The following is a 27,951-nucleotide window of genomic DNA, read 5'->3' on the forward strand; positions in this document are numbered from 1 at the left end:
TCCCACTGTTTCCTGTGGTGTGGTCCACTTGAGCTTTGGATTTGCTTCAATTTTGGGATCAACCCCTTAAATGAGTTGGAAAAATGGCTGGACATCGTGGATAAACCACATACATTCACAGCGGGCCCAACAGAGTTTACTCAGTACGATAAAAGCATACTAAGTCGATTTCACTTCCCTATGGATGGTCTGTTTTTCAAGCATGAGATACTCCCACCACGTAGACAGTCCTAACCATCCAAAATAGTGGAATTTTTACTACTGAATGTGAACTGTCAGCCCTTATTTGTTTCCAGCCCCAATGGGAAACAATTGGATTATCCATGCTGTGGGACTTTTGCACAGTGTGGCCCACCTAAATCAACTGTTCCTTTTATTGAGGGTGAGCCCAATTATGGTTGAAATCCCATGAACTGAAATGTGGGTCACTACTACAAGGTACCAGACTTTATCCACAAGGAAAAGTAAAATGTGGTACACTAGGACACGTGGCACCACAGCTGGTGAGCATTGAATGGCCAGAAAAAATGTGGGTCCCATTTTCACAGCCAAGTAAATGCTTCCCAAAAAAAAAAAAAGCCTAAGAAAAAACCCCCTTAATTGTTTCATGCAATGATAAGGAGCACTCAAATCAGTGGAATCAAGCAGTCTGCACATAATCTTGTGCAAGAAACAATCAAAAATTTCAATTGCTATGATATGAACTCTATGAAATACAGGCCAGTTTTCATGACAAGAAATAATAACAGAGAAAACACATGATTTGGGTGTTGTAAGCATATATTACAATGGGTCATAAAGAAGAACGTTTGCCTGTAACCCAAGAAGAGCTAAGCAGTACATTTCCAATACAAACTACATGGCCGAAAAAATCTCATTACTCACCTCAAACTGCTTAGCAGATACAGCAATCAGGTGACTCAAATCCTTCATTTGAAAATCTTTCTGAATCCGTCCAGTATCCTAAGAGCTCTCAATTCACCAGTTCTCATGTCTCGCAACCTCCTCCGCAGTATCTACAGTACACAAAAATCTTTATTGAAGAAGAAATAGAGACAATGGCAACATGTACATTACAGATGAAAAAGAGTTCTATGTATGTATGCTGTTACAGAGGAAAAAGAGTTCCTAGTCATTCTTTATTGAAGAAGAAATAGTGACAATGGCAATATGTACATTACAGATGAAAAAGAGTTTATGTATGTACGCTGTTACAGAGGAAGAAGAGTTCATAGTTGTTCTTTATTTTGTGTGAATTAGAAAGTCGCATGAATCTTTCAGTAACGATTACATCAAATTGATCACAGTAGGCCACCGATTGGATGGTTACGAAAATTTCATTGTGGTTTATGCTGTGGCACAGCTTGGATGGAGGCTACTGGATAAATTTTTACCATGCTAATATTTGAGATTGGGAAGGGCGCCGATTCAAGTGGTGCGATGATTGACAATGCCAAGCTTCATACACCAATCCGTACACTTATTATGCCTACATTGGAGATAGGGAAGGGCATGATTCAAGTGGTGCCATGGTCGACAATACCAAGGTTATGCATACATTGGAGATTGGGAAGGGTGCCAATTCGAGCGGTCCCATAGTCTACACAGTCAAGATTCTGACATCAATATCTGTCCCGTCTTACCAGATTTCTCAAGAAAGAGACTACGTATCAGCAAACTGAAAAGATAAGATTTCTACGAGGCAAATAAAGAAGGGCTTTTGTAGAAAGAGAGCCCTATTTGGTATTTTCACACATCCCAGTTGGAATTCAAATTTTCGTACCACAAGGTATAAAGTTGTGTCATTGTATTAACAGAAAGTTGAGAGGAGTATCTAACAACCTTAGTGGGTTTGGTACCACTGTCCGTATGCTAGTCAGATTTAAGTATTTGCTACCTCTAAGTCACAAGCTATTACAAACTCAAGTATCTTCTCTAGCAACTCATTTCCATAAACCAACGTCTTCCATGTACCTTCTCTTACCCTTCACTATCCATCACCACATGCCTGTTTAAGTCTTCACCTATTAATATTATTCTCCCTCTGCAAAACCATGAATGACCTCATTGAACTGGTCCAAAAACCGCCTTCTAATACTTTCTTTTGGTCCCACCTAAACTGCAGATGCACTAGCAAATAACAATATTAAGTATCCCCTTGTTCGTAACCACCTTAACTTGCATAAGTCAATCACCCCTTCTCAAAACCTATGCTAACCTATCTCAAAGTCTTTATTAATAACTATCCCTAGCCATTTGCTAGTATTGTCTTTCTCTGTATGCAAGTATTTTTAGCCATCTCTCTTAACTTCTGCACCTTCCAGCTTCATTTTCTACAACATGCAATACTAACACTCCTTCATATTGTATGCAACAACCCCATGCTCTTACTGGGTTTAAAAATTGTAGCACACCTCTTATAGGGAAAGCTTTAGCACACTGTTGCTGAATTTTCACCACCAGTGGATCAAAAATTCTGGCACTTCACTTCTAGGACGCCATAGCTTGATCAAGATTAGAAACATGATTCATCCCTGCTGGTTAGAAGCTTGACAACCGGCTGCCCACTTGACATCAGCTCTCTTCAATAGGCATTGCAAGTACTCCCGGTGGGTGCAATTGCTACTAAATGGAATTTTGAGTATAGCTACAGTGTCATCACTTATATTTAAGTTGGTTATCACACGTTGCATCATAAATATGGCACATGTTTATGAGATCTGTACCATTCCTCTCCCTCCCTGACCATGGATACAGCATGTCCCAAAAAGACAGGTTGGATGATCCTAGCCACCCACTGGTGGACTTTGAGTTACTATAAATGGATGGCCAGAAGATCAGAAGAAAGTCCAACCAATGGTTGACATTCAATGGGTAAAGGACCTTCCAATAGCCGTCTAAGATCATCTAATCACTGCAAGTTTTGGTGCATGTCCCATCAAAGGTAGCGCTGAACTGAGGAACAGTCCAGATCTTGCACATGTGCCAGATGTACAGAGACAGATGCTTGATAAGTAAGTTTGATACATGTGTTAGTATTTCAACTAAAGCCTAGTCCATATTAAATGCCAATCTTGTTTGAATACAATAATGTCAATTACTATGCAAATATGCTATAGTTAATGTAATAACATATATATTATATTATATCCAGGAACTATATCAATTTAATGCAATAGTATATACATGCAATTTGATCGGGTCAAAGTAGAGGGTAAGGTTGGATCCTTCTCTAAAGACTCAAGTTGGAACATGTCTGAGTCGAACTCAGCAACTTGGGGTTGACAACACCCATACGATTGCATACAATTGGTTGTGAGCTTCAGAGGCAACCAAGCTCATTTGCCAATGTGTCAAGTGTAATACATCTAAGCTGTATACGGTGGGATCCACCATGAAGATGACCTGATGTGAAAATCAGAATGGTCCACTCAACAAATAGGCACACATTTGTATGTTGAATCAGATTTTCCATTGTTCTTGTACAAGGCGACCAGCCCTCATGAGCAGACTGGCCTGATTTTTGTGACTGGTGACTCATGGTGGAGTCCACCGTATGCAAGGCTTAGATGCTTAGACACATGACCCATGTGATCTGGGTTGCATGTGAATTTCCCATGCAACCCATTTTAGTTGAAATTTTCCCTAAGTCATGGTTTAGACTGTCAAAAATACCAGCCTGTATCTAAAAACTGAAGTTGAGTCATTCCACTTCCATCTAACTCAACCATCAAATTCAAAAGCATTGTATGTGTCAATGACTCTTAGAAACCTTCGGGGATTTTTTTATTCTTAAATTCCTAACTAAAATAACTACTTTTAATACTGACGTGGTGGGGCTGAATTGCGCTGTGTATCCTGGAATGAATCATCAGTGCAACATAGTTAGGAAGTTATGTAGCTTACATATTGGGTGCGAAATAGGATCCTCCGCTCACTGGTACACAGGTCTATTGCTAGCTGTTTCAATAGCAATTTTCGATTGACTTGCTTTGGAGATGTCACATCTGAATCAACAGATCCACTTCCCTGGTCATGAATAAGAATATATCACACATTGGACTTCAAGCAACATAAAACTTTCAATAAAAGGAATAAATGCAGCAAGTAACAGGCATGCAAATTCAGAGTCTTGGCTTCATCAATGCAACCCATCCTTCCATCCATCCCCTAAACCCACAAAATCAACCTAAAGATAACTTGGTTAGTTTGCAGATAAATAGAATTTTGCATTTGAAGAAAGATCATATACAACAAGTTGTTGCAGGCCTACAATAAACAATGAATTCAACGATGATCTGAATCACCCGTTGATTCCATCCAACTCTTTGCAAGCTGCAGTGCAGAATCCTAACCAACCAGACGATTCCAACCATCATCTAAATATAGACAATTTTTCTTATAATGTCTATTTTTGGAGCAATCGACCGAATGGGAGCATAACCTTAACAATGCAATTCTTTAGAACCATAAAAATCGAAGGGAGGTCCCAAAACTAGAATGATTGGACGTATTTTTCTTCAGATGATATTGTCCATTGTGTATGTTATTGAATGGATGGTTAGGATCATATAATTAGTGAGATTTTTTGACCATTTTGAAAGACGAGTAGCACCCAATGGTGTAAATGAAGAAAATTTTGAGACCAAAACATCAGATTTGTGGGTTCAAGTCTTGACTTGAATAGTTAATATCTTAAGACAGTTTTGTCATCCTTTTCTGGATATTCCAGCAAGTGTGAAAGAACAGAGATATCAAACTGTCTTCAAGAGACAATGAACTCACAGATCCAAAATTCAACAGAAATATTTGCACATCCAAGTGTTGAACAAATCTCAAAGTGTGGACATTCATATGCCTCACAAAAACATTCTCAAGAGGACAAGTGCAAGAGTGCAAAGATGTGAGTACAAGGGTATGGATAGCTTGATCTGGGAAGGTTCTTGTGTCTCTAGATTATAATATCCAGGATATATAGAACTCCTGGAGAGACACTCTTGTGCCTCTTTAAGATCCCGTTCGGCCATCCGTTGGGCCTCACCACGGAATGCCATAGCCAAAAAAATTACAGATCAGATATTCCAACTGTCCAGGTTAAGGACTTGTGCCTGTTGGATGAGATTGTTGGTCAAATTTTCTTCTAACCATCCTCCTGACAGTTAGTTCTGTTAGACGCATGATGGTGTACAATGTATAAGGTACTCGTGACTTGCACCATAGCCAGTTATATCCTCTTTATTTTTATCTCTTTGTAACTGTACTTGGCTATTATAAATAAAATGCAAAGGGGGTGAGAGAATTACGACCCTCTCATCTTTCCTTTTCTCCCTTTTCCCCTGGTACCAGAATTCTGATTGCGTATGTCGATGACATTGTTCTAACCAGGGACAATCATGAAAAAAAAGAAAAGAAAAAAGAAATACATTTAAGAAGAGAGCTAGATATCAAACTCTTCACTGTGACAGTCAAGGTCCACCCATATTGCAAATACTCTGGTTTCTCAAGGACCAAGCATCTCTAAGTGGATTGTTATTTGGTTCCAGAAAAGTTGATGTAGAGAATACTGACAATGTTGTTTGTTGGTTCTAACAACCAATTGGCCAACATCTTCATAAAGGCTACCAGTTGATGATGAACAAGGGATGTGGATGTCTTAGGAAAGCTGGGCATGTGTGACATCTACATTCCAGCTTGAGTGGGAGTGTTGGCAAAATGGCAATGTGATGGTGTAGAAAATATGGGGCATTCGAGCGGTGCGCCATTACCAGTTCTATTTATCCTTTCTACATTTCTCTCTTTACAACTGTACTTGGTTATTAACACCCTCTCGATCTCTCTCTCTTGATACCATTCAATTAACAAGTATCATCAAATCAATGTGATTTCTTGCTTTCTTCCCTATATTCTATCCATGGGGCCTAGAAGATGAACAGAACAATCCAGATATCATACTGCGTACCATATTTGCATGGTAAGAATCATTATAGAGAGAAGAAATTTAAAGTAAACATTGCATGGTTTGCCTGATATCCATAGAAAAACAAATAATTACTCAATTAAAATATTATAACTTATGAATGTCATTTAGTAACTCAAGATATCCCATAACATAAAAACTAAAAATTTGTCTAGCCAAAGGTCTGCTAATAGTGCACAACAGTTCATGCTGTTACACATGCCATGGTTGCCCATGCATCCAACTCATGTATGAGATGAGCTGCAATGTACATGCCACATCAAAAAATAAATAAATCGGGCTGGTCTAATTATCAGGTGGACCACTGTATGAAAAAATGGATGTTCCAATGCTCTACAATGGTCCACAGTACAAGTGTTGACTACCTAATGATTGGACTATCCTGATTTTCAACCAGGCCATTTACACTACCAGGCAGATCTGATGGACCACTAGGCTATGGAACACGGGCAACATTGGCATCTGTGGTAGTGTGTAGTTGGGTCTATAGAGAATAATGTGAAGAAATAAAAACTACTATCTGGCATTAAAAATTATTGTGTGCTTCTGACGATTTCTAATTTTAGCATCTTAAATGACTGGAAATGCTGAATTAAGCTATCTGACTAATTGCTTTGTGCTTAGAAACAGAAACAAATTTCTTACCTCAAGAAATTTGGTGTATTTTGATATGCTTGATTCGCAGCAATCCAAGATAAATTGTAGGGCTTGTTCTTCAATATCTGGGTATCTGTTGTCCTTCTTAGTGGTGGTCTTAGTTGATGCTGCAGCAGCCATCTGCAGCAAATTTTATAAGATATCCAAGAAAAACAATAGGAAGAAAACACTGTAGAATGAACTCATCGAATGGTAGACATGGAAACTAGGCTTAATATGCTACTTGAGCGAGATATGAATGCTACTTGCAGGCACATGGACAACCATGGCACACCTGTGTGAGGTCTGACACCATTCATCAGATGGGCCTCACAAAGTATATGCCCCCAGCCCAGAAAGCAAGCTGATCAGCTCATTTGGTGGGTCACATGCGACCGGAACATGGACTCCTTAAGGAAACTTGGCTAATGGTCCACATTTAACGTACATGGATGATCCACCACCTAATGTATGGGCCAACCTGAGTTGTGGTCCAGGGCACATACAAGGTGAGGCCTACTGGATGAAAAGCCCCAATTTCCTGCACATGTCCCAGTGAGTGGGATGCTTATCCTGTTCGTGCTAGTAGCCTTTGTGATTCTACTTGATCACATATACAGAAACGAAAAGCTTAAGTTCCACAATCAAGTTTAGACAGTTAAGTACTTAATATTCATCAGTAATTTGTCTCAGATTTGTTTAATATACCAGTAATTTGTCCAAAATCAACTTTTATAAAGAGGCCATAAGATGAGAGAGAACACATTCAGTCTATTTCATTTCAAAAAATTGATTAAAATGAATGCATTTTTTTTCTTTTTCAGGAAATTTATAATGCCCAACTGAATCAAATGATGTTTCTGGAGCAACCAGCAACTGTACAGGTGGGCCCGCCTTTCTGTGCTTCGGACCATTTATGTTGTGGGCCTCAACCTGAACTCCCAATATCTCGCCATTTGGAAATCTTAGCCACAATCAGTTTTTTCTTCTTGTTTAATGTAAACTGCTATCCAGAACATCAATTTGCAGGACACCAATCAGATAGTTAAGATCGTCTTCCAGAAGAGACTTTACTGGCATGACCTATGCATAGCAAATCCACTAAATGAATCTGCATCACCAACAGGTGGGCTCCTTCCAATTTTGGACAGCCAACTATTTGAGCAAGACACATATATGTGCCTTTTGCTTAGGGGTATATATTACAATTGCCCCTCTAGGACCCTCCTTTGTTTGCTTGTCTTTGGGGTTTCCATGACAATAGTTGGGCTGGGGTTGTATTGGGTAGACCATGTTAGCATGTGACTTGCGTGTGTTGTAAATGCGAGCTTGTGCCATGGCAGGGTCCAAAATCCAGTAAAAGAGGAAGCTTGATGTGTAGGGGCAGCCTATCATAGAACTTCCGTGAATCTAACATCTAAAAAATGGACCCCTAGTTGTTGGAAGAACGGTTAGATGATGACGACAACAAAAAATTGATGAATAAAATACAACTACAATGTCTAGGACTCTAGGGAGCATCGAGAGTCAGTGCACACACTGTTCCCACCATTTAAAGCTGACAGGAATCTATAAGCATTTTAAAATCTGAATTTGCAATAGTCCATTTTGTAATGCAGGTAAGATTCTCATCAGACGGTGGTAGATACGTCCACACCAACATGCACATTGACGCGCACAATCTTTTCCCATGTTTTAATAGTACAATATAATTATTTATATGCAGAAATAAATACCAATAAACCTAAACTTGATTACTTATATTTACAAAAGATCCAAAAGTAAAAGATAAAAATAAGTACACAGACGAACAAGATTTTCATGACCCATGTTAAGGAGTGTTTGACACAAGCATCTGTGTCGAATGGGAAAATTCAAGAAAGTTTCATATCCTTGTTACATGGATTTGGACCTATTATTTTAGAAATCTTTCTAAATCGTATATAGATGTCTCATGTATGGTGATCAATTGGTGGGCGAGACCTCAGGGCTCTAGCCTTTGGATATTTAGTTTGCATGTCATCCCATTTAGCAAGATAACTAACTACAAAGATGTAACTATTCTTGAGGAAAGCTACAACAATGCATGAATTTCTTCACATGTAGAAGGAATTATATTGCTGACTGATGCCAAAGATACCATAAAATGCATTCCATCCTTAGTGACATGTAACCTCAGTGCAATTTTGAGAAGTCTCATGCTGATGTTATCAAATTCTCCTTCCAATATAGAGGCATATGCCCTTTAAATAAATGTAGCTATTTGCTATATGAAAGAAATTATATATAAGAATGCATTTTAAACAGGGGAATGAATGTTATTTCCACCCATTCAAAGTGAACCCTGACAGGGGTAAGTCACAATAAACTTGTGTTGACTGCCTGTAACGATCTCTTAATGACCAAACTGCCCTTTCAGGGTTGGAACTAAAAAATTTAGGAGGTGGATATACCAATTTCATTTAAAATATTATACTATGGACACAGATTACAACTTCCCGGCTTTTGTGTCTACAACTGGCCCACATATCAATGTACACTTTATATGGATCCATGTTAATTTTGCTCTTTAGAAATCCAAATCATCATTAAAATGCATATTATTTTGGACCAAATTCTAAGACAGCACTTAAAAAAATTGGAGGGGAAATTACAGTCAAGACCAAATGTTGCACGAATGTTGTTGTATCCAAAGGCATGATAAGACCATCTAGCTGTTCACATCAGTAAGCATACTGTTGTATTTAAATCTTTACTTTCTAGTCACAAGTAGAGCTTCGTAAGCCAACATGCAGCTCTCCAAGCACAACTCTGTAGTGCCAACATGGATAGGCTTCATTGTTTAGATGATCCAGCCAAAAAAATCAGGCCAGCCAACTCATCAGGTGGACCATACAGGTAGACGACAATGGATGATTGAGAAGTTGCCAATGGTCCATACTTGATTTATTGTAGCCCACATATGAACTAATGGGCCTGAGTTTTAGGCCAGGTCATATACACAGAAGGGAGGACCTGATGCATAGTTCAGATGTCCACCACAGATGATGTGGAACACTGCATGTGGGCGAAGAAATTTTTGGGAAGGAAACATTAGCATGGCTAAAACACTTTAGAAGGTTAAAATGGTCAAACCTCTTCAAAATGTCTGTTCATACTTGGGGGGCTGACCGCCAGGTAAGCATATGCCATTAACTCCAATGGCCAACCAGTGATCTGCAAAGGAAACCGCTGAGACCTGCTCATAAAGAATAAAGAAAATCCTTATTAATGTGAAGTTATAAATGGATACAATACAATAATATGAATACAGTATAATCTAAACAGATCAATGGATGCTTTGATTTCAGTTTGTACAAATGGGGATGCTTCCATTATTTGCCCAATGGTCTATTGGGCCCCCTTGTGGATGAACCATGGCTTTGTAATTTTCCAAAATGAAGATTATAGCCACCAATCATGTCCTTTTACAGTTGAATAATGACCCTCACCATATTTCTCTTCTTAAGGATTGTTCTATCAAGGAGGCATTGGGGGCATGGTACATGTGCAGTGGGGCCAACTGGTGATGAGGACATCAGAGCATCATCCTATCATGTCTACCAGTGGAGGAGGAAGACCATGACTGAGGCCCCAGTTTTTTTATGGCTGGACGATTGCTACGTGGGGCCCAACGGATTGCATTGAAGACCCCACATGCATGTTCGTGCATCTAGAAAATCCTATACTGGGAAGATGCATGTGGTTTGCTTTTATTGGAGGTTTTGACCGTCGGATTTTGTCTATTGGCCCATCGGACCGTCAGATCACGGCGATCGAGCCATTGGACCACTTGGACCACCAGATCTCAGACCTTATGTGTCTCATTTTTTAATTTTATTTCTTAGTTATTATTTATTTTGGACATGATGGATACTTTAGATTGGTTTTATTTGATTTAGATTGCTTATTTTAGAGTGGGCCACGTTTTACTTTGTAGCGACAATTTTGTAATTAAATTTCTGAAAGTATAAAAGCAAAGGGGTGGGCGTCCAAGGGTTCCCATGCCTTATTTTGTGAGGAAAAAAAAAAAAGGAGTTCTCTCTTCCTTAGCTTAGAAAGCTTGTTGAATCTCCAACTATTGGAGAAGGGTGTGAAGCCTGCATGGAGTGATTCCACTTTATCCTTCATCTCTTTCCATTCGTTCCAAGGTAAGCATCTCTTACCCATTTCATCTCTTCTTCTTTCTCCATCATCACCTTTGTTTCCTTTCTTCTTCTTGCCAAACCCAACCCAATCCAAACTCTTTGTCCCTCAACCCACATCCAAGCTATCCCACATGTAGGCATGCACATGTGTCTATATGACCAGCCACGTGTGGGCCCCTTCTTTTTTCTCCCCCCCCCCCCCAAAAAAAAAAAAATAAATAAATAAAATAATAATAATAATAATAAATCCCTTTCTTTAAAAAAAAAAAAAAAAAAAACCCCTAAACCTAGGAAATAAATAATACCTTTCTTTAAAAAAAAACCCTAAACCTAGGATTCCAATTTCCCCCAATTTGCCGAATCCCTCTAAATTCATAATTTCTCATATTCCAAATCCTTAACCCTTAGCTATCCAAAACCCCTAAATTTCTTGACCCTAATTTCAAACCCTAACCCTAAATTCCTAATTACCCAATTCTAGCCTATCCAAACCTTAATTCCCTTTAATTCCGATCATCCTAATCATAGTTTTGAATTTATTAAAACCCGAACCATCCCTCCCATCTAAAACGGCCCTATTATTGTGGGATTCTTAATTTGCATGGAGGGTTAACACATGAATCAAGTCTTGCCTATGCTAGATGGGAGTTCCATCTCCCATATGACCAATTTCCTCTTTATCTTATGATTATCTCTGTGGGAACGTTTATGGTCTGAATTTCATGCTAGTTGTAAATCTGAATTTTCTTAAATTGTGGAAGGAAAGCCTGATTTTGCGTTCTAATTACTTCACTTGTTTGATGATCTCAATGCATTCATACTAGTTCATCAACTGGCCAATGGTCTAGCTCACTGGACCACCGGCCCCACTTGCACAAACTGACAACCCGAGTATAAACTCAACTCAAATTTGAGTGATCATATAATTTCTCCAAAACTATAGTTACAGTAAAGTCGAAGAGTGAGGTTTAATCAAGTTATAGCCAGGATCTGGACGAAGCATGAACAAATATGACAATACAAGTACAACTAGGTAACGGACTGAAAATGCAAAATCTCTTTATTAACAAATACAGCTGTTTGACAATGTAGCACGGATCTAGTTCTGATTTTGGTTAAGCTGAAATGAAATTGCAAGTTTTAATAGAGAGAGCATCTACTTATCCTGGTCCCTGGATGCATTTGAACTGTAGATTTGGTTTCTAATAAAATGGAGTAGATTCTGAAAGGGACTAATTAGATGGCCACTCAATGCAGTGAAATTATCATGAAACAATGTAATGTCAAGCAAAGCAACATCCCAAAAGCAGGAACGAAAGTAGTTTCCTCCAACATAATCTGTGATTACAACAACATAGAAAACAAAGGGAAGATTCTTGATTTTTAATATCCTCTGAGAAAGACTAATAACCTGTGAGTTCCTATGGAATGCAAAGAACAATGGCCAATGTCATTAGTATTTTGTCCTTTAAAATTTTATGCCAAGGAAATTGTTCTTGGCTATAGGAATATCTATACTATAAATAAAGCGAGAAGATTTTGGACAACTTTTCCCTTGCAATTAGTTTCATAGGGTGTAAGACTTTGCATATGCAAAGGACATGGGAAGATATTTTAAACAAAGGTAGGAGTACTTTGCAAATGCAAATATAATTGGATTTTATGTTTGGCCAATTCCTCTGCTAATAGGTGTAAGTTTGCTTTTTCTAAGGGCATTTTCATACTTTCAAATCCTTCTTGTTTGCGTGTAGCGCCTACGGAAGAAGACTATCAGGGAGCAAGTGAGATAGAGGCTCCATGGGACCACTTTGATGGTTGTGTGACATTCACTACATAGATCGGTTGCACCAGCTCATGTTAAGACATAAGCCCAGAAAAGATGATGATTAGAAATCAAGCGGGCCACAACACAAGAAAAAATTGAGATGGGTCACCCACAATTGAAAGTATTCTAGGTGATTTTGGCCCATACGGGTGTAGCCAAACCCTTTCCCTCCATCTCTCTCCTTCACTTGTGTGACTTTGGTAGTTGTAGGGGGGCATGACTTTGTTGGGTGGATGGAATCACTTCATGCAGATGAGATCCACCTTGTTTTTTGACCAGGGCCCAAAAATCAGGCCGATTTAAAACTCAGGTGGGCTACACCATGGGGAACTTTCGAGATGGAGAGTCCCATTAGTAAAATCATCCAAATTATGTGGGGTCCACCATCGTGTTTATATGCCACGCAATCCACTCATCTGAAACGCCACATGAGGATGACCATATGCCCTCAGAACATACAAAAACTAATGCAGGCTACACCACGTGAATTTAGATGTATTAGGCATGAGTTTACACTGTGTCCTATGGTGTGGCCCACCTAAGTCTTGGATTGGATTGACTTTTAGGATCCGTGGTGAAAATGTGGTAATGCACCTGATGCACGATGGATTATTCATGTTCTTCACACTTAGCTCTTAGTTAGCACAAGATATGTCCTCTCTCTCTCCCTCTCTGTTTTTCTCTCCCCTACTCTCTCCAGGTGTGTTTGCACATGCCATACCCATTGTGAGGAATTATATGATCCTCAACCTGTGGATGTTGAGGTGATGTATAGCATCTTAAGGTCCTCAATACATAGAAGTAGGGGCCATGGTTCAAGAATCTAGATCAATGATCTGATGTGCCCCACCAAGGATGAACCATTCCTAAAAAACTCTCCTAGATTGGAAAACCTTAGCCATCCTCTATCTTTATTCAGTTGAATGGGGATCATTGTTGTATTTCTTTTATTAACCATCTATTTGTAGTTCTCAAGTCTAAGGTTTAGAATTGTCCCATCAAGGAGAATTTGGTGGCCTGGTCCGTCTAGTTTGAGGCCCAAAAGGTCAATGATCTGGATTACCCAAGCATCAGCCAATGTTCGAAATATTGGCATTGCGTTACATATCGCACCCTCAAGATACGAATACTTATCGGTTATCGCATGGGATATATTGGTTGTATCGCGTCATGAATCACTGTTGTTGGAAATATGGGGAAACATTTGGAAATTGGTCAAATTTTTCAATGAAACTTCAATGATTGTTAAACAAATACATCAATATACACTTATAAATCAAAACATTACAAAAAAAACAAGTGCACATAATAGGTTTTCTTTGTATGGGGTCCTAATCTATGCGCTTTCTAAGTTTCTAACTGAATTGATGCAAGTATATTCAAAGTCTATTCATATAACTTATAAATGTAAGAAGACTTGTGGAACACAAGCAATATATTCAAAAGCAAAAGAAGAATCACTAAATCAGGTTATATACATGTTTGAATTTATGTTTAGACACAAAGATTGTAATCGATTTGCGAAAAATTGGGAAATTTTGATTTTTTTTTTCAATCTTCTACAGCTCGGCCCATCTCCAAATCTTGAAATCGAAGCTCCCAATCCATGCTTTTTCATGCAAAACATGAATAATCATGGATTTGTAACAATTTGACACTAATTTAACATGATTTATAGAAAATAAAAGGATTGAAATTCGAAAATTCGAGATTTGTTCACAGGTGGGATACAAGATATATTGAGAGATATATCGGCTGATATCGTCAATACTTAAAACACTGCCATCAACCCTGTTTTTACGAAGGACCTGAGCATGCTAAGCATATGTTTTGGCTCAAGGATCAAATAATTTCTCTATAAGCATTGGTGTGGATATAGAAGAAAAGGCACAACCCCAAAAATATGGTAAGGTGGATAATCTTCAGTTCAGAATTCAGATTGTTTAACTACACAAGAAAATTGATAATATCCATTGTAAAGAGTGATTAATGCCATCTAAGGGTGTCAATGGGCTGGGCTCAGGCCTGCAAAATCAGAATTTTGAATAGGGCCGACCCGACCTGGCCCGAAACAATTCAAAATTCGGGCCGAGACCAACCCCAGGCCTGGCCTGTTGGCAGCCATAATGCCATCATAGAAATAATCCAGGGCATAACATTGTCCACAATTTCCTGTGATATGAGTAAATACATGACAAAACACGTAAAAACATGATTTTGGCCAAGCCAAGCATATTTTATACCAAATAAAAACTGTGAGGGGAATATGCTGACTACTCACGGCGACAAACCATACTTCTGTAACGCTTCCAACTTGTCTTTGTAACATTCGTCAGATTTGTCAAGTGACAATAGCAAATCGACTGAATCAGTTGGGTTAGTTCCCTCCTTGGGAACAAATCCATATGAAAGCAATAGCTCTCCATTTGATTTCTTGCCATACGATATAAAAACCTGTGGTCAAATTATGTAAGTGAACTCAGTGAGAGACATTCAGTACATTTCTATAATGAATGCCTGCAAAATATGAAATACTTAACCCTTAGAAATGGTAAGGCATGACTCAAGATGTATATTTCATCCAAAAGGGTCTGTTTGGATGGTGGGAAAAGAAAAGATAACTGTAATGATTTCCCTAGATTTCCCATGAGCATGGATTCCATTTTGGGGGTCTTGTTCGGATAACTAGTGATCTCTCACAAAAGTCACCATGTATTTCATGTGTGAGAATTTTATTATGATGTTTGGGTAATGATTGCATTTTCCCATCCAATGTTTCCTTTGCTATCCAAACACGGTGAGACATTCCACCATGGGAAATAAAAAAAAAAAAATCATCAATTTTCCTTTTGTTTCTTCTCTTTTCTGACCATCCAAACAAACCCCAAGGTTTAAGAAATAAGAATTAATGGGAAGCCATTGATAGCTTGTACTATTTTAAATCCCAGCATGATTCATGAACAATTACAACGAAAGATAATTTTATGATGAAGGTCAGTTTTACCGTTTCTCTACCATAACAAGCAGACTGAACAAATAGTGTCATGAAATACAAAATATAATCAACAGAATGTTGGAATGTGGTCAACCAGAGCATGATGCAACTACCAAAGTTAGGCTGGCTTCTGGACTCTTGACCTGTGCCAAGGGCTGAGTTTGGGCCTGAGTTTGAGGTGCATAGCTAAGGCCCAGGCTGGAGTTTCAAGCCCAATCATTAAATGTTATGGGCTATGGTCCAGATTTGGCAACTTCCTATTGTGGCCAAGCCCAAGCTTTGGTCCAAGCTCAGGGCTGGCTTGGATGCAAATTTTATGCCTGATTAACAAACATATGAGTCCAGCCTGATTAATGAATGGACTACTGCAGGCTCATTATCAACTGACTGTTAGATGATGCCTGCATAGGTATAATGTCAACTAAAACAATCTATTTCACTCACAAATGTCTTTGGAATCTTGATGTTGCATGCAGGCATTACGATTACGAGTCACTGATGTATTTGTTAGGACCACTGTTGTAAAAACTGTAAGAAACAAAAAGTGGTGTAGCACTAGCACATGAAGTTTTTATGTTGCATGTAGGCATTGCGACTTACAAGTCACTGATATATTTGTTAGGTCTACTGTTGTAAAAACTATAAGGAACAAATAATGGCGTCATACTAGCACACGAAGTTCCTAGGGAAGAACACTGATATCAATGTTCCTTGCCCAAAGGAAGAGGTTGCTCATCCCCCTCTTGATAGGTTCAAGTTTGAGTTTATCCTGCATGGTTGAGCAGATCTCTTGGAGAGGAAGTTCAGTGAGGAGGAAGTCAAAATAGTGGTAATGGACTTGGGAAAGACAAAGCCCTGAGTCCGTATGGCTAGTCTATCGCCTTTCTTTTTTGTGTATGTTGGGAGGTGAAAAAAAAGTGATGTAATGGAATCTTTGAATGAATTCCACATGAGAGGTAGGTTGGACAAAGGTGTTAACTCTATTGTCATGCACGTTAGAAAGAAGAGGCAATCATGATGATTGATGAAAGATATACTCCCCATTATTATTGTTGGTAGAATTTACAAGATAATAGTGGAACTGTTAGCCTTTCACCCAAGAATGGTTATGCTTTTCATTATCTCTCTATTCCAAGGTGCTTTCATCAAGGGAGGCAAATTCTTGATGGGGCATTGGTGGACAACAAACACGGTATTAAAAAACAGTTACATAATGGCTGTAACAGCCATTACGTAAGAGTAGCAGCGGGAACCGTTCGTGTTATGGGGTTGTAATGGCCGTTAAGGAAAATATGGCCTGTACGGGCCCGATATGGGGCGGAATAGGTTTTTCGAAAAAAGAGAAAAAAAGAAGAAGAAGAAGCCGTATCGGCCATTACAACCTATGTCGTAAAGCTAATGGTGGTCACCATTACAGCCACCGTTACCATTATTGAATACCTTGACAACAAATGCATTCATTTTAGAGAGGACGAAGGAGAAGAGGGCATATTGTGCAAGATAGATATGGAAAAAGCTTATGAGCCAGTGGAATGGGATTATGTGCTTTATTTTCACCAAAGAATGGCCTTCAAAGACAAATGGGTTAGTTGGATGAAAGAATGCATCTCAAATACTTCCTTCACTGTCCTAGTGAAAGGCACTCTAGTGGGTTTCTTTCCTAGTACGAGAGATCTTTGGCAAGGTCAACCTCTATTTCCATTCTTTTTCATAATTGTGGTTGAGGGCCTTAGTCTAATGTTCTTGAGGGCGGAAGAGTGGCGGTGTTTAAAGACAAACCCCGAGGTTTCCATTTCATGTTCAATTTGCAGATGATATGCTAGTTCACCATCAAATGTTGGAGAAAGGTTTGTCTCCCTTTGGGAGTCGCATCATTCTCATAAAGCAACATTGTTGAATTTCTACTACCTTATTCAAAATTCCGATCAGTGTAGCCAAGCATCTTAAGAATCCCCAAGGAGGCTTTCTTAGAGAAGGCAAGATGAAAGGAAGAATAGGAGGTTCAAAATTCAAAGAAAGGGGAGGCCTAGGTGTAGGAAGAATAAGAGACCGAAATTGGAGCTTTCTTTATAAGTGGGGTTGAGATTTGGAAAGGAACTTGTGGAGCTTGTCGAAAAGAGTTATCTACAGAGGGAAGGAACGCATGGAAATGTAATGTTATGAGGGATCCGACTTATCATTAGAAGGGGTCATAAGGGGTGTCTTTGGGAGGACCTTCAGGTGGGTGGAGAGCCATTGGCTTCAAAATTTCTGAGGATTTATAGGATGAAGGGTAGTAAGGGAAGATGGGTAAAAGACTCTTTTTTGTGGGGTGTAACTTGTAAGAATAGTGTCAACTGTGACCTTTAGAAGACATAAATGATGAGGAAGTGGTGAAATTGGAAATTGAATCTAAGTGGGGTCTTCTCTTCTAAGTTTTCCTTCCATAATCTCTCTACAATTGGAGGATTTTCCACCTTTTGGCTTACAGTGGAGTGGGTTGATCTCAACAAAAGTAAAACCCTTCATGTGGACAACAACCAAGAAGATCTTTAGCACCTTAAGAAAAAGGAACATTTTTCTTCCAAATAAGTATTTATGGCGTAAGAGGGATGAACAAAATGCTCACTCTCTTCTTAGATTGCCCAATTGTGACCTATGAGATATGTTTGTGATTACTAAACCTATTCAGCGTCAATGAATTTCTTTATGCGAAGTTGGAGACATCTTCCAAAGTCAAGGTTGTTGCTAGGCAAGTGATTCCATTTGTGTTATTCTCAGAAATGTGGAAAGAGAGATACAATCACATCATTGGCAATGTTTCCATCCTGCTTGATAAAATCTCTGAAAATTGTCTAGCATCATCAAATTGGCTTTCAGATCCCCATAAAGATTGGTGATTGGTAGCAAATAAAGAGGTGTCAAACTCCACATCTTCATATCATTGGAAAAGGCTGCAACCTGGAAAGTTGAATGTTAATTTTGATGACTCTTCTCATAGGAATCTAATTCCTCATGGCATTGGTGAGATAATCTAGGATAAGAATGACCTCGCTCATATATCCTTCTTGCATAGGCTCTTTCTCCGAGAGTTTAACCTAGATTCATTATCTAATGGATCTTTCCTTTCGAATACTCCCAGTTATCTCCTGGAGAATTTGTCCTATCTAACAAAATGAAAGGATTTTTCCAAAATATTTTTCTAGGCACTTGATTGCATGCCTAATACCATTGGGTGGAGCCATGGATGATGTCTTTCATCTTTGAAGAGATCCATGCTTTGCCTTCTAGGATTAACATTTTACTTGTCCACGTTTGGAGAGAAGCAAATCAGGTGGCTGCAGTATTCGAGTTGTCGGTATCGCTACAAGTTTCGCTAAGTAGAGATAAAGATATATTATCGTTATCGCCGATAATATCGCCGATAACCGGAAATGCGAAAAAAAAATGACGAATAATGGGGAAAATGATGGAATTTTTTAGTAAAACTTCAGGGCATGCCTAAATACACATATTTGCATATTTAGGAATAAAAAAATTACAAAAAAAATACATTAAATAATAAGTTTTTATTTAACGGGACCCAAAAAGCATATGCTGCCATAAGAAATCGCTCCAATTGTAATCAAAATGAGTTCATATAATACAAATGCAGTTAACATATAATAATTAGGACATGTAAAAGTTAATGAACTAAAAAAGTACACCTTTTTTGGGACATGGAATCTATATATTGGTGTACTTGGTGATTGATGGCTTGGATATGGCACTTGTTTGACATATTGACGCATCCATTCAATTTTTCAGATCATTTTATGGTATAGGCCCAAAAAATAGATAGATCCAAATCTTAAGTGACCCACATCACAGGACAGTGTTGATTGAATGCACACCATTAAAAACTTCTCAAGGGCCACAAATTTTGTATCAAACTAGTTTGTATAACCTAATTAACAAGTTGGATGTCAAATAAACATTACATTGAACCCTGGGAGGTTTTTAATGGTGGACATTCAATTGCTACTATTTCTTGTGGTGTGGTCCACTTGAGAGTTATACATGCCTAATGTTTTGGATCAAGATCTAAAATGATCTGAAAAAATAGATGGACAGCATGGATCAAATAAATACATCATGATTAGGCCCACATAGCACCAACCATTAGCCATCTTAACAGTGGCAACGTCACTAGCCAAATCAAGTCCTCTAGGTGGTGTAAGGACTTTGTGGTACCCACCGTATCCCATGTGTTTTATGTTGCTGTGAATAACGAGGTGGCTATTGGAGAGTATTTCGTGGGCCCACCATGATATATGCGAGAAATCAACTCCATTAATCTATTTCAGCATATCATTTTAGTACATGGTCCAAAAAATGAGGTAGTTCCAAATCTCAAGTGGACCACAGCAAAGGGAACAACCGCTATTAAATCCCACCATTAAATTGGAAGCACATTCCATTGCCTTAAAATTGGAAGCAGATTGGCTGGTGTACCACACACCAGCTATATAGCTGCTGCAGGTTCGTGTAGTGCGAAGACGTGCACTGACGCTGCTAGAGCTCCAAGTTGTACGAACGGTTCAAAGGAGATCAAAGTTACATGGGCCCCACAGTGATGTATTTATAATATCTACATCGTTCATCTATTTTTAGAGATCATTTAAGAGCGTTATCCAAAAAATGAATCATGTCCAAAGATCATTTGGACCGCACCACAAATAGTAGCAGAGGTAATGATTTTCACCGTTAAAAAATACGTAGGGCCCACCATAACGTTTATTTTCCATCCAATCTGTTCATAAGGGCACAAAGACCTGAATGAAGAATAAAAACAAATTTCATATTGATCTAAAACTTTTGTGACCCCAAAAAGGGTTTCAATGGTAGACGTTCAATCTCCCACCACTTTTTGCAGTGTGGTCCACTTGATAGTTAGATCTGTTTTATTTTTCGTCTCAAGCCTTAAGAGAGCTCGCCAACTTGATGGACGGTTTTGATATAACAAATACCCTGTGATCAGACCCACAGAACTTGCTTACGTATACAGCAGCTATACAGCGGGTGTGAGAGGACGCGGATTAGATGGGTACTATCAAGTTGAGTAGCCAGTTGGCTACTGACGTGACGTCACCAAGTTATGTGGCCCCACTATGATGTATATGTTATATCCACACCGTCCATCCATTTTTAGATATCATTTTAGGGTATGAACCAAAGAATGAATCAAATAAAAATCTGTTGTGGACCCCACCAAAGAAAACAACGGGGAGAGTGATTCCCACCGTTGAAACTATTCTAAGGCCCATTATAATGTTTATTTGAAATCCAACCTGTTTAAAAGTTAAAAAAGACATTAAATGAGGGAAAACACAAATATCAGCTTGATCTAAAACTTTTGTGGCCTTTAGAAGTTTTTAACGGTAGGTGTCACTGACCCACTGTTTTCTGTGCTGGGGTCCACTGGATCTTTGGATTTAACTCGTTCTTTGGATATTGCCCTAAAATGATCTCTCCAAATGGATGGAAGGTGTGGATGCAAAACATACATCATGGTGGGGCCCACGGAACTTGCCGACGTCACTTCAGTAGCTAGTCTCGCGACTCAACCTGTGAGTATAGTCAACCCGTCAGTAGCTAATCCCCTCCCGGACGCGAGAGAAATTTCGTTTTTACGAAATTCTCTCCTCTTCTCCGGAAAATCGCAATCAATCTCATCTTCCGTAAAAAACTTTCCAGAAATTTATCTTTTTCTTTTTCAAATCCGAACCGAAATCTCCGTAAATCTCGGTGAAATCAAGTTCGCTTTCAAATCTCTTTCTTTGAAGAAAAGAAAAGGGTTTTTTAAAAGGGTTTTCTTATCTCGGATAATTCAGAGCTATCAACAGCGATTTGCCACTAAATCTAGCCGAAATCCACTTCCGCGGGTAGATCGGGAGAAAAAGAAGGTAAGAGATCTTTTTTGTATATATTTTTTGTATTTATTTCAATTTTTTTTCAATAATAAAGAGAACGATAGCTATTTTTTCGATAAAATCGAAAATATCGCCAATATTTCGTCGATATTTGGAAGAGAAACGAAAACTTGGGGTTTCGGTATCGCCGGTTCAGCGACACCGATAATATCGCCGATATTATCGATTTCTCGTCGACAATTCAAACACTGGGTGGCTGATGATTTTGCCAAAATGGGTGTTGATCGGGTGTCTCTTTCAATCAAGAATTCTTTACCTCTTCCTTGATGTAGCTCCCCTTTTTCCTTTAATGACGTTGTTAATTTTCAAGAGTGAGTGTATGATAAGGTGATAATACCACATCTAGAATAGTTGCCGGAACTAACAATCCAATGAAGACCTAATCATCATATCGTGTGTTTAGATTAAGCAACCGGTAATGCCAATTGAGTGGCTATGATTTGGCTTTTGGGTGCATGTTTTGGTGGTAGGAAGGTAAGATCTCATTGGTAACCCAGCAAAGGATCCCACCTTCAGAAGGGTTTTAAGTATTAATTTAGATTGAAAAATTAGATCTATCAGGCATCAAAATTCTGTATAAATGATCATTCTCTAAAAGCTGCTTCCAAAAGAATATTATATAAATTAGATAATTTTTAGATGGTTGCTTTTCCCGAGTTGGAAGTTGAGGATTCTTTGGGAAATTAAGGATTCTTATCGTGGATGGATAAATTTCTAATGACTAGTTTGAATAAGGAGCTTAAAAATAAATCTTTGGATACTTGTGTGGAAGTACAAAAGGGGGTAATGTGCATGATTACTTACAGGGGCTATTTTGGAAAAAAAAAAAAAAAAAAGAAACAACAAAATGAAGGCCCCACAGCAAGCTTCTTGGAGCAACAAAATCGATTTTCATTGATGTTATAGATCCCAACTCCCAAATGGCCCTAGCGAATTATATAGAAACATATCTGAGAGAAAAAAAGAAGAAGAAGAAGAAGAAGAAGAAGGTTTCTTTCTTTAAAAAGAAAATTGAATTGTAAAATCAATCATCCAAGATCTATATCCCAACATTTATAAAAGGTTTCTAGAAAATAATATTGATCGAATAGGGGAAAACGATTTTCTAAATTCCTTTTGAAAATCACCTATCTGAATTAGAAACAGTTTTAGTTAAGTTTCAATGTGTCTTAATGTTTACCCTATTGTGGAATCCTCCTAACCTGCATTTTACACTTCTTGCATAACCATAGTAACATATATGGAGTAAAGACTATATATTTCTTTACCTGCTCACCTGGCTGATATGACCGATCAGTTGTAAAGACGATCCCTTGTGAAGATTTATCATAGTCCAAAAATGTCTCCACCTAAACCATTCAAGTACAAACATCTCCAGTGAAAAGTTGAATCATATAAAGCAAAAGATAAAAGTTTCTTATTTATCACCATGAATGCTCATGTGAGAGTACTCAATGATACAATATACATGTAAAAGTAGCAGTAGGTTGTGTGTAATGCTTAAATGAAACACAAGCACGGGTAACTAGGTTTATATTTGCACAAAATGTGAAGCAAATGGTGACAAATTCGGGTATGGGAGCAGTCAAAGCGTCTCTTTCAAAATGTATACAAGTATAAATAGGTAGGAAGCAGAAGCAGGAACAAGATTCTGAAGTGGGGATTCGAAGCTGGAGTGGCACCTAGTTGGAAGGGCCCTGCAACAAAGACTAGGTCCAGCTGAAACTGTTGTCAACATACTTTCGGAACATATAAGAGTATGTTCCAATCTCACACCTACCATTGGCACTGGGTGGAATCTGTATGCATAAAGAGTTATATTCCTGTCTCCTACTGGGAATTGAGCAGGAATCCTATTTTTGATGTGCAGTGGGATTCCTGCCCACCATCAATGCAAGGTAAGAGATTTGAGGCAATCTCTCATGTGACCCAATGGGAAGGCACAATCATTTCCCATATTTTTATGTTGCAAAGAAAGGAAAACTATCTCAGAGTTGGAATATATATCGGGTACCAAATAACAAAGATACCTCGGAGCTATGATTAAGCATGTCTGCCCAAGGAACTAATGCAACCCTTCCTTCCATTGACGGCAAACGAACCTGGGATAACAGGAAATAAACATTCCAAATCCACCATGTTACAAAACCCATTACTCATTTAGAAGATAAATGTCAGATAAAACACCTCGAAGTTTTTCTGAAAATTCAATTTAATTCAGAAAGATATAAGTGGTTTGATAGTTTAATGCTGTACAGTAGACACTCATTGAACTAACAATTAAATTTACCTACCAAACGCGAGAAGAGAATGCCGAAGGACCATCTGAATGTCTCCATATTGAATACCTGAAATTAGACATGAATTCACAAAAGAATCATGATAGGTACAGTCAAGCAGCTGCTTCAGGAAACCAAATAGAAAAGAATATCAGGAGAATTCCAGCCATGATGTGTGGCTTTAAATGTCTAAAATGTAATATTGCACCCAATTAAAAGGCTTTAGGTATGTTTCAATTATCAGTTCCAAGCCAACGGGATGCCCAAACATGGTTGATATAAGGAGCACAATGTCCCATTCTTATCTCAACCACATTTTGGGGGAAGAAAAGTGGAATAGAACATCCCGCTTTATGTGGGTTCCACCCCAAACACCAAGCGAAATAAGTATGCTCCGACCAGTACATGCAAATGCTACTGAAGTCTGCTCGGGTCATGTATCCTTTGCCATCTTACAAAGTTGTAGAACAATACAGCAGCTGGATGCCATTGTTTTACTAAACATCAAGAGAAGGACGATAGTGCAAGCATGTCGCCTTAGTGGAGAATTTTGATAACTGTGCATCGGTTAATGAGAATAGAGTGATTCGTCAAATGATGCCAGTACCTCCTCAGGAAATAAATGAGGATACTTGGAAAATATTCTGAGCTTTAAATCATTGTATCTGCAGAAGCATTTATAGACAGCATTTAATAATTAAAACTACAGGTTTATACTTAGAACATGATAAAGCCCAGAAAATGTAGTTTCAATGAATACAAGCAAGTAACCAAGCATTAGCTGTAAAATGAGATAAAGAAAGAAAGAAGAGTGGCTACTGACAAGAGTAGGATACCAGATCCTACTCTCCCAATCAGTGTTTTAAATAGTGAACAGCGTATAGTGAAGGGTTCACCCCTCTGAAGCGTGAGACGTAAGTTATGTAGCACTACTTCTAGATTTTTAATTAAGGATATGCTTGGTTGCACCAAATATAATCAAATTTTATGATATTTTGTACAAAATTAGACCAATTGATAATAATAAATAAATAAATAAATAAAACTTTAATATTTGGCACAACCAAACACATCCTAAAATAATAGGAAATTTTAAAATGGCAAAGATTAAGTATAAAATAAAGAAATAGCTAAGGAACTGATATAATTTTAATTTTACTAAAAAATGAAACTATTAACTAATGTTTATCGAACATAGAAAAATATAGCAAATCGTTAAAACATTTAATCATAATGTTTAGTGAAAAATAACTTAATAGTATAAGCTGCATCATATATAACATAGGCGTTTGCTAATTAGTGTGTAGCGCAGCCATGCATGAATTAAGCTATTTTCATGAACGACGTAGCATGAACGCTAAGCTACACTTCGCAATGTAAGCTCTTTAAAACACTACTCCCAACATGTGCTAATTTGTGTGCAACATGAAGGCCATTTACCAGATGGGCAACATTGTATATGTGTGCCCGTGTCCCGAAATCAGACCTGTCATGTTATCATGCAGACCACATGTGAGTTGGATGTTGAACCTTGCTCGATCCTTTTTAACTTTCAATTTTTCTACCACATGGGGCCCACCTGATGTGGACAGGCCTGATTGTGCAAAAATGCACATACATAGTGGGGCCCACCAAATTTTCCAGATCTCGCTTGCTCATGCAACATTTGCAAGAGTAGGATTAGAAATTTTACTCCAGAAAGTAGTCATTGAATATATAAAGAGAGATGCGTACGTTCCAGTTACATCAGTGATCCTCTCAATGGCCCTTTCCCTTATCTGTGAAGCAACCAAATACATGTCTAGTTCTGAACGTGTCCTGCAATGATATATAGAGGCTGTAGGAGAAAAAAAATCTGAGAGTAGACTCTTATGCAGAAGAGAAAATTTAAAGCATCCTGGTCTTATAGTCCAGCTAATCTCCCACAACACTACCAAGTAAGAGAATTAGAATCCAGAAACATACCAGTACAAAAGCGAGTAGGGTTGTCGAGGCAGGGCAGAGATATAACTGCTCCATCTCGAAGACTGCATGAGACTTGCTTCACTGATCAGATAAGTCGCAATAAGTGGCCAGTCCGGGACAAAGTTTCTCTTCAAAATCTCACCTGCTTCCGGACGGCTCCATTCCTAGCATCCAAAGTAATTGAGTTCAAAAAAGTTTTTTGGAAAATATGCATCAATGATTAGTTTGGTCAATTCACCGTTTGGAAAATAGCTACTCACTAGAGTAGGAAATTCAGATCTACTCCTCGTGTATACGAAGCAGTGTTTGAGATCCAGGTTGTACATCTGGTGGGCCCAGTGTGTTTTGTGCCCTGAAAACTAAGCCAGTGCTATCATTGGGTGGGCAACTCCCATATGAAAGAAACAGAGCATTAAAATTTTTATCAACATTCCACATTTCACATATAAATGAAGACCACCTACTATTGGGACAGATCTTATTCTTGGAACACAGAGTATGCACAGAGGGCCCCACCTGATGAACGGCCTGGATCTTAGACATTTGTGCAATTTTGGCACATGTGGGGAGAGTACAATATGAAATCCTCTCATCTTTACAAGTAGACATAGCAGGGCTCTGGAAGAAATAATGAACACAGGCAGGTCCCATCATTTCTACCGAGAAGAGCTGGGGAACCAACTAATTGGTGGTCCAGCAGGTTCCTAAACCAGACCTCATAGGCTTTTATGCATCTAATTGGTGGTACTGCAGACTACCAAAGCAGACATCCTATGCTTCCAAGCATCTTGATTTCTTTTTGCAGATGTTAGGTAAGCGTGCTGATATATTTTAAAATGAATCCATGAAAGATAAGATGGATGTTGCTCAAATTTTCTATTTTCGGTTCAAATGCAACCCAAATGTAGTTTAGAAATTCAAAGATATGATTTCTCCAAAGCAGTTCAAAGCAATTGAAACAAACCTATTTCTATTTTGATAGAATCAAAGATCAAATTTATGCATGTCAACTTATATTAAACCATTTCACTTACAATAATTCAAGAACAATCTCACTCTAAAATATACCAATTGGCTAGGTGGCCTATTGTCAAAACCCCAAATGGACAACTGCCTCATTCTCCACTGATCAGAACTTCTCATTCAGAGGGCCCCACCACGTATAAACCATGGTGCAAAATCAACACATTCCTAACTACCCTACTTCCATCTTCGAGGTATCAACAGTGCTTGGGTTTAGAGTTTCGGGGTTCTCATGTGTAAAGGTGGGTCCCACAGTTCAGTGAATATGAATCCTTGTTGTTCTAACCATCAATTTGTTCACCTCCTGCTGATGTGGTTATAAGTTTTCCCACAACGGAATTCTTGGTGGGTGGTCCATCCTCACTGGAGCCATAATATCAACGGTTTAGATCACTGAACCGTGGGTCCCACTCGTGCAACTGGAAACTGAAATGGTGTTGTACAAAACTTCCAGCCCTCATACCATTTGTAGGCTAACAATCAGACAGCCAGGACCATCTGATCTGTACAATTTTCAAAAGGGGTCCCACTAACAGCAGGACTCACAGAATGAAAAGTTCCAATGCTGGAGATTGGAATGGACTAAATCAATTCATGATTATAAACCCACTTCGAACCCGAATTCTTTAAAAGAGAATAAAACAATAATCTTACCGAATCAGCTGTTATAACCAGAGATGGTGGGACGAACAGCAGTTTCTCGCCCTTCCTTATATTCTTCAGAGCCACCAGGCCTCTCTCACCGATCTCAACCCTGTCAATCGCCATTTTCTGCGGCGGTAGGCCCGACTCGGACAGCCATTGCTGCAGGGCCGACGCATTCTCCAATGAGTCGATGTCGCAGCCCCAAGGGATCGTCTTACGGATCGCTTCTGCAACTCTTGTGCCACCGTTGTTTGATGCGGCAGAAATCGAGCAACGGATGTGGGTTTTTCGGGATATTGTTGGAGAGGCGGGAGTTCGGCGGTAGGAAGAAAGGGATTGAGAGAAATTGGGGAGGAGAAGGGAGGAGTGGAAGATTCTAGAAACTTCGGCCATGGAAGAGAGAGAGAGAACCTTATCTTCTGTAGAAAAGGAGAATGTGAGGCTTTAAATGGGAGGAGAGTGGGAAAT

The 27,951-nt window shown here is 38.7% G+C and overlaps 1 protein-coding gene across 1 annotated transcript; it reads right to left on the bottom strand.

The window, feature by feature from the left end:
• Positions 1–661: 661 nt before the first annotated feature.
• On the bottom strand, positions 662–27,951 carry LOC131258194 (ribulose-1,5 bisphosphate carboxylase/oxygenase large subunit N-methyltransferase, chloroplastic). The gene is made up of 12 exons (XM_058259315.1): positions 27,493–27,951; positions 25,816–25,979; positions 25,585–25,668; positions 24,458–24,515; positions 23,866–23,919; positions 23,602–23,673; positions 22,840–22,920; positions 14,907–15,079; positions 9,749–9,851; positions 6,623–6,754; positions 3,907–4,029; positions 662–1,016 (listed from the first exon to the last, which is right to left on the bottom strand). Exons 1-12 carry the CDS (start codon positions 27,874–27,876, stop codon positions 930–932), a joined length of 1,515 nt encoding a protein of 504 aa, XP_058115298.1. The 5' UTR covers positions 27,877–27,951; the 3' UTR covers positions 662–929.

The sequence above is a fragment of the Magnolia sinica genome, chromosome 10 (assembly GCF_029962835.1).
Source record: "Magnolia sinica isolate HGM2019 chromosome 10, MsV1, whole genome shotgun sequence".
Taxonomy (NCBI): Eukaryota; Viridiplantae; Streptophyta; class Magnoliopsida; order Magnoliales; family Magnoliaceae; genus Magnolia; species Magnolia sinica.

Bases quoted from the DNA above. Each gene is read 5' to 3' on its own strand.
- LOC131258194 (XM_058259315.1), bottom strand. From the start codon at position 27,876: ATGGCCGAAGTTTCTAGAATCTTCCACTCCTCCCTTCTCCTCCCCAAT. The intron at 25,980-27,492 runs GTAAGATTATTG...TTTGGATGCTAG, and splicing joins TGGTTATAACAGCTGATTCG to GAATGGAGCCGTCCGGAAGC. The intron at 15,080-22,839 runs GTAAAGAAATAT...ATTTGACCACAG, and splicing joins CATATCAGCCAGGTGAGCAG to GTTTTTATATCGTATGGCAA.